At 35.2% G+C, this 11,893-nt stretch overlaps 1 protein-coding gene across 1 annotated transcript in view; it reads right to left on the reverse strand.

Moving 5' to 3' along the window:
* Nucleotides 1-11,412, reverse strand: part of TMEM232 (transmembrane protein 232) — a gene marked incomplete at both ends in the record, with an annotated part of 247,838 nt that extends 236,426 nt beyond the window's left edge. Inside the window, 5 exons of the mRNA XM_080709438.1 lie at nucleotides 331-430; nucleotides 5,973-6,130; nucleotides 8,788-8,893; nucleotides 10,771-10,882; nucleotides 11,408-11,412. Of these exons, the coding sequence (XP_080565564.1) occupies nucleotides 331-430; nucleotides 5,973-6,130; nucleotides 8,788-8,893; nucleotides 10,771-10,882; nucleotides 11,408-11,412 (481 nt within the window). The remainder of the gene's footprint in view (nucleotides 1-330; nucleotides 431-5,972; nucleotides 6,131-8,787; nucleotides 8,894-10,770; nucleotides 10,883-11,407) is intronic.
* Between the last annotated feature and the right edge of the window lie 481 nt (nucleotides 11,413-11,893).

Genomic DNA, 11,893 nt, shown 5'->3' on the forward strand with positions numbered 1-11,893 from the left:
AGTGTGGAGGTGGGAGGAGGATGTTAGTCTGGGCATACAATTTCATTAGACAGGATGAATAGATCTCAGTGATCTATCACATCCCACAGTGACTAAAGTTAATAATAACGTATGTTTCAAAATTGTTGAGAGACTAGATTTTAAATGTTCTCACCACAAAGAAATAAGAATTGGAAGGAGGCAAAAAAGCTTAACAAATGCAGTCAGCTCAGAAGCTATTATGTTTTCATGAAATATAAAATACAGCTTTATGCTTTTTATAGTGACAGTTGGCGCTTCTTGAAATGTAACATAAAACATTTATAAGTGTAAGAAAATAAAAGATTTTACCGTATAAATATGGCTGAAGCCTAAGTAAATGTTGTTTAAAATTTTCTAGGTGACCATGCAGGAAAAATATAAAAAGTCGTAAGAAGATCAAATAGCCAATCTGTCAAAAGAGAAGAGATAAAAACATGTTTGTATTGCATCAATAAATGTTTAAAAACCATATAGAAAATAAACCATTTTATTATTACATTTACTTCTGGATAAAATAGGATAAAACAATTTCAAACTCACTTGATATTATGTTTTCCAAATAACTTTAAACCCCTTATAGCAAGACTGAAGTGCTAGTTCAGCAAAAAAAAAAAAAAAATTAAGTCATCTCTACAAATGACCAACACTGAAAGTTATTTTGTTCTATATCATTTTGAACAGTATTTTTGAAATCACAGGTCATGCGCCTTCAGTGAGTCATGAAATCAACTGAGGAGACTTTCAAATAAAATGAAAGAGAAGAGGAAACATCATGATATATTGCACAATTTCTCTTTTCTGTATATGAGTGTATATTATATGTCTGCTTGATCACAATGCAAAAGATATTTTTTTCTCATGGGTCTCAATCAGAAAAGCTTGAAAATATTATTTTGGACTGTACTTATAAATATTCTGCTTATGCATAGTATTCTGTACCATGCTCCTTATCCCTCATAAGGAACTCACAATGTCATTATTAAATAAACACTGCAGAATCTTACTTTTGTGTGTTCAAAATATATGTATAGCTAATTGTAGTTTGTTTCACATAGACTACAGAGATCTGCTAAACTATAAATACATATGATTTCACATAAAATGACACATAAACTATTAAAATAAATATAATGCAAATTACATAACCTACTAAATCTTGGAAAAGAACCAAATAGAAGCAATAGCTTTCACTATCAAGTCTGCATGTGCAAGAGAAAGAGATTAAGAGGACATATTATCAGATATACATGTTAAAATAAAATAAAGTAACATGAATTGGACGAATTTACCAAATCTTAGTGCTTTATCCAATACACTTAAGCAAATACATGGCATTTCAGAGTTATTGAACCCACAAGTATATATTGTTCCAAAATTCATAAACTTTCAATTATACCAGTGATTTTCAGTATGTTTAATTGCAAAGTTCTATCACTGAAATAAATTCTGAGGATGAATCATCAATATTCATAAATATTTTTATAAATTATAAACTTGCACCATTAGTAGACTTATAAAATAAATTAAAATGTTTGCAAAGCTTGCTCAGGGAGTCCCTTCATGTAGACTACTCTGTCATACACTGTGCTCCTCTGAGGTTGCAGTTAAATGAGAAGGAAATGAAGGTTGACAGACCATAATAAAATCTTGGAATATACTAGATGAGTGTATTAAAGGCAGCAGCTCCTATAATCATAGACAGTGGGTGAAAAGCTAGTCATAAGAGGATAATTTAGGGTTTTTCAATGAATTAGAGAAATATTAAAGGAAATATTAACTTATATTCAAAAATTCAAAATGGCACAAAATAGATGCATTATACTTCAATTTGGTCTTCAATTTATCAAATGTTAGGCCTAGCTGAAATTATACTTGAAAATATGGTTTTAAAAGCTTTCACTTGGGCTGGGCACAGGGGCACACACTCCCATGTACTATAATCTCAGTACTTGGGAGGCTTAGATAGGAGAATCACAAGTTTGAGGTCAGCCCCAGAAATTAAGCAAGACTCTCAGCTACATAGTAAGACCCTATTAGAAAAAATAAAATAAAATAAAATAGGGTGAGGGGGTGTAGCTCTGAGGTAGAATGCCCTTATGTTCCATACCCAGTACAGAAGTACATACCAAAAAAATGTTTCATTTGTAGTATTCTGAAGGTCAGATTTCTATAGAAAATTCTATCTTTCCATATTTTTAAAGACTCCTGGGACTTTGAGTGCCATTTTTTGTACATAGTCTCTCTGTTACTTGAAAATTCAATCATGCCCCTAGATTGAATCTTTACTTCTCTTTCTCTGTTTCCCCATATTCCCTCTCTCATTTCTTTCTTGTTTATTCTCAACTTTTCTCTTCATTTCTCCAACTCGTCATCTGACTATAAAAGAGAAATTCTAGGTAATCTTATCCCATGCTGTATTTTCGTAATTGGTAATGTTTTATGATTTTCCATGCAAACGTGAGAACTGCTTATAATTCTATCCAACATATATCAAACTGCTATTGCTTATATATTATTCTCTACACTTCTATAAGCAGATTTAACAATTTAAAAGATCCTAAATTCAAAAGTAAATAAAAAGGAAAAAGTATAAACAACATATGAAATGAAATAATATTAGAGAACCATATATTTCTGGCTTTATCCAACCCTGATGTTCTACATCATCAAAGAAAAAAATGGTACATATGGGGTATGTGATTTCTCTATGGGAACAAATACCTTTCAGTAAAGCTTTATGTCAAAGGAAGGCAAAATTTTCTCCCATTCTGTCAGCTCTCTGTCGAGGTTCTTGATAGTTTCCTTTGAGATACAGAAGCTCTTCAGTTTAGTGCAGTCTCACATATTTATCCTCCTTTTAATTTCTTGTGCCTTTTGGGGTCTTGTGGTGAAAGATTTTACCTGTGCCTATGTGTTGAAATGTTGGGCCAATGCCCTCTTCAAGGAGCTGAAAGGTCTCTGGTCTGATTTCCAAGTCTTTAATTCATCTTGAATTTAATCCTTTTTTTCAGTACTAGGGATGGAACCCAGGAGCATTCTACCTTCAAGCTACACCCCTTGCTCTATTTTTTTATTCTTTTTTTTTAAACAGGGTCTCACTGAGTTGCAAAGGGCTTCACTAAGTAGGTGAGGCTGTCTGCAAATCACAATCCTCATGTCTCAGCCTCCAAATGCTGGGATTACAAGTGTGCGCCACCATGCCCAGCCTTCAATCGACTCTTGTGCTGGGTGAGAAAGTGGGATTTATGTTCATTTTTCTGCATATGGTTAACCAGTTTTGACAACACCATTTTCATAAGAAGCTTTTTTCCAGTGTATGCTTTTGGCCTCTATGTCAAAAATCAATTGGTTATAAGTGTATGGATTTTTTTCTGAGTCTTCTATTCTGCACCTTGGGTCAATGTGTATGTTGCTGTATCTGTACCATGTTTTTTTCTTTTTTTTTTTTTTGCTATGGCTTTGTAGTATAGTTTGAAGTCAGGTATTGTCATTCCTCCTGCATGGTTCTTATTACTGAGAACTACTTTGGCTGTTCTGGTTTTTTTGTTGTTCCAAATAAATTTAAGAACAGATTTTTCTATGTCTGTGAGGAATGACCTTTGTAATTTAATGGGTGTTGCACTGAATCTGTAGGTCACTTTTGGAAGAATGGTCATTTTACTAATATACTACTCTTATAGAGGAATAATATATAAAATATACAGAGAACTAAAGAAAATCATTGCTAAGAAAACAACCCAATCAAAAAATAGGCAACTTAACTAAATTGACATTTCACAAAAGAAGAAATTCAAATGGTCAATAAATGTATGAAAAATTTCAACATCATTAACAATCAGAGAGATGCAAATCAAAACTATCCTGAGATTTCACCTAACTCCAATTAAAGTGGCAATCATTAAAAACACAACAACAAATGCTGACAAGGGTGTGGAGAAGTGGGAACTCTAATATATTGTTAGTGGGATTGTAAATTACTAAAACCACTTTGGAAAACAATATGAAGGATCCTCAGAAGAATGGGAATGATCCTACCATATGATTTAACAATATCACTTGTGGGTATCTACCCAGAAGAATGGAAACCAAACAACAAAGAAATGCTTGTGTATCTATGCTCATAGTTGCACAATTCATAATTGCCAAACTATGAACACAGCTAAGATGTCCATCAACAGATGAATTAATTACAAAATTATGGGCTATGTACACAAAGGAATTTTATTCAGCCATAAAGAACCAAATTATGTAATTTGCAGAGAAATGGATGGAACTAGAGAACATTACGCTGAGATTAGTCAGTCATAAAAAGTTAAAAATTGGATGCTCTACCCAATATGTGGAAGCTAGGAATAAAATGAGTCATAGGAGGAACTCTAGACAAAGAAGGAGAAACCTTAGATGAGCAAATAAGGCGACCTGAGGAGCATGGGAAGGGGACAGAGGGAAACTCCTTAATGTGTATGATGTACATTCACAACATATCAATCACTAAGCAGAATGTGAGAAGGAGGGAGGGCATAGAGAATGGGGTGGTAATTGCAGAAGGGCTAAATGAATGATGTGTGCATGTATGCTTCTACCATTAATACTCCATTAAGATGTATGATTACGGTGCACTAATAAAAAAGATAAAGGAAAAGGCAAAAGGAAGTTTTCTAGTGGACTTTCAGTAACTTAATAAAATTCTACAGAGTACTTATCCAAATAGGTCATGCTTATTTGCACTAGCTAGTTTATACTGGCTAAAAAATAGAGTAAGCTCAAAGTTAGAAAGTCTGAGAACAGGTAGCATCCTGCCTGAGAGTCTGCTGGACTGTGGAGCCACATTTTCTAGGTTTTCAAAACTCTCTGCTGAGTTGATGGGCAAGGCACTTAAGCTTTCTGTGTCTGTGATATAGTGGCCAATGATAGCACATATCTCTTTGGATCCTTGTGAGATAAAATAAAGGAATGTGCCTGATATAGTTAAGGCTTTTCCCATTGTGCAAAGCACAGAAGTAAATACTGTTCATTTGCAACTGTTATAAGAACGAGCAAAAACTGTCTAAATCTGAAGATACAAAGATGTAAGAATCTTTAAAAAATAAATGATATGCATAATTTATTTGTATAAATTTTATATAAATGCATTGGTTCTACATTATGCATATATTATATATAAAAACAGAAAAATAAAAATAAAAACTATATATACTAAAAGAACTAGTTGATTTTAATTGAATATTTTCTTACATGGCTTGTGAAATTTTGTTTTCTCCAACTGTTTTTTAAATTTTTATTGGTGCATTGTAGTCATATATCTTAGTGGAGTACAAGATGGTGGAGGCATACATGCACACATCACCCAATTAGCCCTTACCCAATCCCCTCTTCTTTCCCTCCCCTACCCTCCTTCTCATATCTGGCTTAGTGAGTGATATTGATATGTCTGTTAATGTACAGCATATGCATTAGAGGATTTCTCTTTTCCCCCTCCCATCCCCTCAGTTATTTCACCTTATTTGCTTATATATAGTATCTCCTTCTTCATCTAGAGTTCCTCCTATGACCCATTTTCTCCCTAGCTTCCACATATTAGAGAGAGCATACAATCCTTATTTTTTTGTGACTGACTAACCTCGTTTAGCATAATGTCATCCAATTTCATCCATTTCCCTATATATGATATGACTGAGTTTTTCTTTATGACTGAGTAGAATTCCACTGTGTACATATCCCATAGTTTTGTAATCCATTCATCTGTTGATGTACATCTTGGCTGGTTCCACACAATTTCTAGTGAGATATCAAATAATAATGTCCTATCCATACTTAATGATGAAACTATCAAACAAGATAATATTCTATAACAAAGGTAAATGTTTTGTTTTGATCCTAAGCCAGATGTCATGTGGTTATGTGTAGTACATAGACCAACTAAAAGCACTTTAAAAAGTTTTCAAACATACCTTTGCCAGCTTTATTTCAACTGAATATAAAAATGTCTTCATGAACGCATCACAGCAAAGTCTATATAAAATTGACTCCGCAACAAAAAATAAGGTCGGCAAATGATCATAATCAAAGGCAGCATGGTCCAGAGAAGCATAAAGCATGTTTAAAGCTTCTGAAATATTTAAAAATAAAAACTGTCATTTGAAAATTATCCTGCTTTATACATGCTATAATTTTTTAAGATATATCAATGTGCTACTCTTGGTTCTTTATAGTCTCACATCATAATGCAAATCAGGTTGACAATTACATACATCCACACAGCACTTGGTCTCCCCCCATCTCCCCATTCCCCTCTTTCTTGATACAGAGTACCGAGATTGATGTTGGTATATTCACATCTACATGCTATAGTTAATTCTTACAATCAACTATTTGCTCATTGGGTTCTGCTTGTAAAACATAGTTACAATGTTTTTGCCAGGCTTCCCATTAAGATATAAATTCTATGCTCCCCTCCCTTAAACACAAGCTGGACCTGTGATTACTCCAACCAACAAGAATCAAGCAAAAGGGATTCTGCAAGACTCGCAAGGATGTAGAAATGACTTTACAGTTTAGTTCTCTCTCTCTCTCTCTCTCTCTCTCTCTCTCTCTCTCTCTCTCTCTCTCTCTCCTCTCTCTCTCTCTCTCTGTCCTCTCTCTCTCCACTCTCCACTTGCTTTAGAACCTTCAGCTGCCATGTTGGAAATCCAATTCATGAAGCTAGGCTTAAAGTCACCAAGGAGAAAGATTAGAAAGAGAGACAGCAGATGCCCAAGGAACCCCAGTGATTACAGAGAACACCTACTGACCTCCAGGCTCTACCCATAAAGGTAGAGAAATAGAGCCAGGCGTGGTGGCGCACGCGTGTAATCCCCGCGCTTGAGAGGCAGAGACAGGAGGATCGCGCAGGTTTGAAGCCAGCTGCGCGCGCTGGCTTAGGAGACCCTGTTTCCAAATAAAAATGGAAAAATAGGTCTGGGAGTGTAGCCCGGAGATAGAAGGGCTTCCAGGAACCCCAGTACCACCAAAAAGAAGAAGGAGGAGGAGGAGGAGGAGGAGGAGGAGGAGGAGGAGGAGGAGGAGGAGGAGGAGGAGGAGGAGGAGGAGGAGGAGGAGGAGGAGGAGGAGGAGGAGAAGAAGAAGAAGAAGAAGAAGAAGAAGAAGAAGAAGAAGAAGAAGAAGAAGAAGAAGAAGAAGAAGAAGGAAAAAAAGAAAAAAGAGAAGTAGGACAGAATTGGTTGACAAGAGGCAGGACTCAAATGCTATTAAAAAAAAACACACACACACACAGCTACACTGTGATGCTGGAGGGGGAAATATATGATGCTAAAAAATACAGATAATAAAGATTTTGAGGAGCAGCCCTGTAACTATCTGAGGAAGAATGGCCAATGCAGGGGCTTTGGGAAGGAAAATCCCTGGCATGTTCAAGGGACAGGAAAGAAGCCAGGATAACTGCAGCAGAATGAATATGTAGGAAAATATCCAGCAGTCATATCCTGGAAATATATGGAGTTGGGCTCATTTTAAGTAAAGTCAGAAGCCCCTGGAAATTATTTAAGCTATAAAATAGAGGGTAGACTACAGAATAAGAAGCATTTGGAGTTTAATATCTAGTCTGTCTGTCTGTCTGTCTGTCTGTCTGTCTGTCTCTCTCTCTCTCTCTCTCTCTCTCTCTCTGTGTGTGTGTGTGTGTGTGTGTGTGTGTGTGTGTGTGTGTGTGTGTGTGTGTGATGCCTGAGATCAAACTCAGGCTAGGAAAGGACTCTACCATTGAGCTATATAACCACAGCCCAGAGTTCCAGAGCTTAATATGTGAGTGAATTAAAATTATTTTGGTTCTCTATAACACTGAATTTAATAAGAGGTTATCTTGAAAACCAAGATATTGATTGTTTCACAAAATCAGAACTGTAAAAGTTGCTGAGATGGTTAATATAACTGCCCTCTCGTGCACAATTCTTCCTTGTCTAGTTTCCTGATGGGTAAGCTCCAGGCCTCAAGTTCTCACTCAGGAAACTAGAGAGGAATTGTGAGGGGTACAGGGAGGAAAGGGATGCTCTCTCCCGAGACAAGTATTTTTCTAAAACAGTTCACAAAAAGCACTTCAAACAGACTTGCTTTTACTTTTCCTTGGGACTAGATCTTGTGACTACTCCTAATCTAGTCACTGTCAACTATTCTCTGACATTACGTAGTTAACATTGTAAAGCTCATTTTAAAAGCCATGCATATAACATTTAGGATAATGATAAAAAGAATTTACCCCCTTAAAATTAAAGTTACTTAATTTCTTTTTTAGATTGGTTTGAGAGTGTTTGAAAGGAGACATATAAATGAGAAGAGATAAATGAAAAGATGATGAGTAATGCTTGTTTAAAATAAGTAAAAGAAATCTAAGGCTGTTACACTGTTTTATGAGTAAAGATTATAAAATGCAGAAAAAAGTTTCTCTAGAGTATAGTCTCTATTGTAACTGGAAATTACCAAATGACAGTTTATGTTACTTTTTAATTAGTTACTAATTTAAAAAAAGTAATAAAGACTATGCTAAGCAAAAGTTTTTAAAAAATAATTTTGTTATTAAAAAGTTGAGTAGACAGATTTATAAACTCAAAATTATAAAAGAAACTTTCATAATAAAACTTTATTAGCTGTTTTTGGAGAATGGCAATTTTTTTTTTAACTTCTGCAAATTTTCCAAAAACTAAGGGTCTCAAATTATGTCTTAACTGCTAATCTAGAAAACACTCTAGATTCTTAAGAAGATCTTAGTGCACATACCTTCTTGGACTTCTCCTTTGCATTGAGCCAGATATACTACTTCAGTCCATGCAGCAGAAAGATGAACGTGCTTTCCGAAACCCAAGGTTCTGAGGCCCAATTTTCTCTGTTATGAGCAAGCGTGAAAAAGGCAAACCAAAATGTCTAACTTTTTATTTTCTTTCTAAAATTATTCCTCAATTATGTTCTGAAAGTTATTATGAGGCTGATATTTTGTGACCAAAGTTATACAAAAAACTTCATGGCTGTTTTAGTTAATATATTCTTCACATTTTGGGGACAAACTATATTACTGTAACATGTAAATGTTAACACTCTGAGTGATGCCATTAGTGATTGTTGACATAATTCTCACTCTGCTTTCTAGGGATTGCTTTACCTCATTCACCCCCACAAGAAAATGTGTCCCTTATTTTATAAGAAAAAAAGCATTGAATAATACGTTTGATGTTTGATGCCAGTGTGCTGGAAAGTTCTGACCACATCAGTGTTGATGACCAAAGTCAATGGCTGTAAGGGAGATTGACAAAACTGTCCACCTCTGTAACTCCCTGCCCACTCCCGAGGCCATCGCAGGGAGCATGCGGCCCACTGGAGAAACACCCACTGACAAATGTACTTCCTGGCACCTATCTGCAGACATATTTATCAGAAGTATATGTTTTTAAATAAGATATTTTAAATGAAATTTTATACTTTTATGGATGCATTGTGATTATACATCATAAGGAGGCTCAAGTCATACAAACAAACGTGCACACAGGTCTTCGTGTGCTCCCTGTAAGTCACACCCCTGTCCACCTCTCCCCAAACATGATAGTGAGATTAACAGTGACACCTTCATACATGGGCACAGCATAATTTGTATTATTTGTTTCCTCCTCCCTCCCATGCTCCCCTCTCCCCTTTCACTATTCTACTGCTCTCTTTCCTCAGTTATCTAAAATTCCTTTTGTTGCCTAGTTTCTCTCTAGCTTCCATATATGAGAGAAAACATCTGACATTTGACTTTTTGAGGCTGGCTCTTCTCAGTGTAATATTCTCTAGTTCCATCCTCTTCCCTGCAAATGACATAATCTTCTTGTTCTTTATGGCTGAGTGAAATTCCATTGTACAAAAATTTTCAAATATGTGATCAATTACTAACTGGGAAATAACAACCACCACATTAAAAGATAAAAAGGGGCTTATATTATGCTTCCATTTTGTATAGCTTTCATTGTATTAATTATTCTGTATTGAATCAATATCATATATACCAAATGATGTCTTTCTGTCAAACTTAGAGTGGAGTGAATGCAGGAAAAGCAAAGTAAGGGCTTATTTCACTTTCTATTCTGTTTGGATCTGTTTAAAAATAGGGAATTAATGCTATCTTTTAAATAATGCATTTTTCACAAGTTAGGTGAAGAATGGCTGATTACAAAGAACACAGTATTTTTGTGTTGCATAGTGAAGGTTTAGAAAAGTGCTTTTCTAAAAAACTTTTTTATTAAAAAAGTATAATTTTTACAATTAAAGGTTTATTTGGCAGCCTTTGATGTTTTTCTATGGACTGGTATCAAGAGCTACATCTCCTAAAAAAGTATAAAGAAATTTGCCAGGCATGGTGGTGCACGCTTGTAATCCCCACGCTTGGGAGGCAGAGACAGGAGGATCAGCAGGTTCGCCTAGCTTAGGAGACCCTGTTTCCAAATAAAAATGTAAAAATAGGTCTGGGAGTGTAGCCCAGAGGTAGAAGGGCTTCCAGGAACCCCAGTACCACCAAAAAAAAAAGTATAAAGAAATTTCACAAAAAAGAGCCTATTCTTTTTTGGTTATAAGCTTTAACTTTAATTCGCATTAATGTTGTATTTATATCTACTCACAATTAAATAAATCTATATGTATATTCTTTTTTTATTCCAATATTTAGAACACATAATCATTTACCAACTAGAAAAGAAAGTTTACATACTAAATAATCAAATAGTGTACCAGTACCTTACACCTGAGAATGTTTTTTCTAGCTTGTTCCAGCAATATTTCCTCCTCTGTCGGATTCTGTGTTTGATTATATTTCAAGATGAACTCTGCTGTGACTGAAAATGATTTTCTAAACAGCAAAGATGAAAATCTCAGTAGTGATGGTTATCATTTTCAAATCATTATTAATCAACTTCTAGCACTTAAGCATAACAATTTTTAGATAAAGTTATTTCTTTTTTAATAAGAATGTTTCACATTAAAAATCAGTAAAATAAAAAAATGTGTGTGAGCCTCCCAGACTGATCTCATCATACCCTTGGAAGAAGGAAAAAATCCCTGATGTCAAAGACCTTTTTGGTCTCTGGAAAAGTTTCTGAGATGGTTTCTAAAAGTCTTTCTGGCATATGCTTTCTTTGCAGGTCTAAAAAGCATAGCTTTAATTTTGTTGAAGGCTGATTTATCTCCTCACATAACTCAGTACTGACTCAAAGAAAGCTACATGTTTTCCCCTCATTTCAATGGAGTCAGTATAACTGTGCCTGGCATGTAAGGTCAGATAGGTAACTAGTAACCATGCTAACTCTGTACAAAAGGGGAAGCAATTGTAGGGGTTTTTTTAAGATATATTTTTATTGGCTCATTTTAATCACACATCATAATGTAGGTCAGAGTTTTAGGCACATACATACATTCAGCACTTGGTGAGCTTACTCTGGCACCTACCTTGTTCCCTCCCCTTCCCCATACAGAATATATTGATTGACATTGGTAAGCAGGGTGGGTATGGTGGTACATACCTGTAACACTAGTACTTGGGAGGCTAAGACAGAAAGATTGAATGCTTGAGGATAGCCTCAGCAACTTAGCAAGGCCCTCAGAAACTTAGTGAGACTCTTTTAAAAATAAAAATAAAAATAAAAATAAAAATAAAAATAGGACCAAAGTGCAGCTTGGAGGTAAAATGTCCCTGCATGTTCAATCCCCAGTAACACACACACACACACACACACACACACACACACACACACACAATGAATGAATAAATAAGATTGGCATTGGTATTTTTATATATGTACATAGTATCAACTGAAGTATTTTCCTCATCAATTCTCCCTTGTCCCACCCACCCCCACCTCCC

The sequence above is a fragment of the Muscardinus avellanarius genome (genome assembly GCF_963383645.1).
Source record: "Muscardinus avellanarius genome assembly, chromosome: 1".
Taxonomy (NCBI): domain Eukaryota; kingdom Metazoa; phylum Chordata; class Mammalia; order Rodentia; family Gliridae; genus Muscardinus; species Muscardinus avellanarius.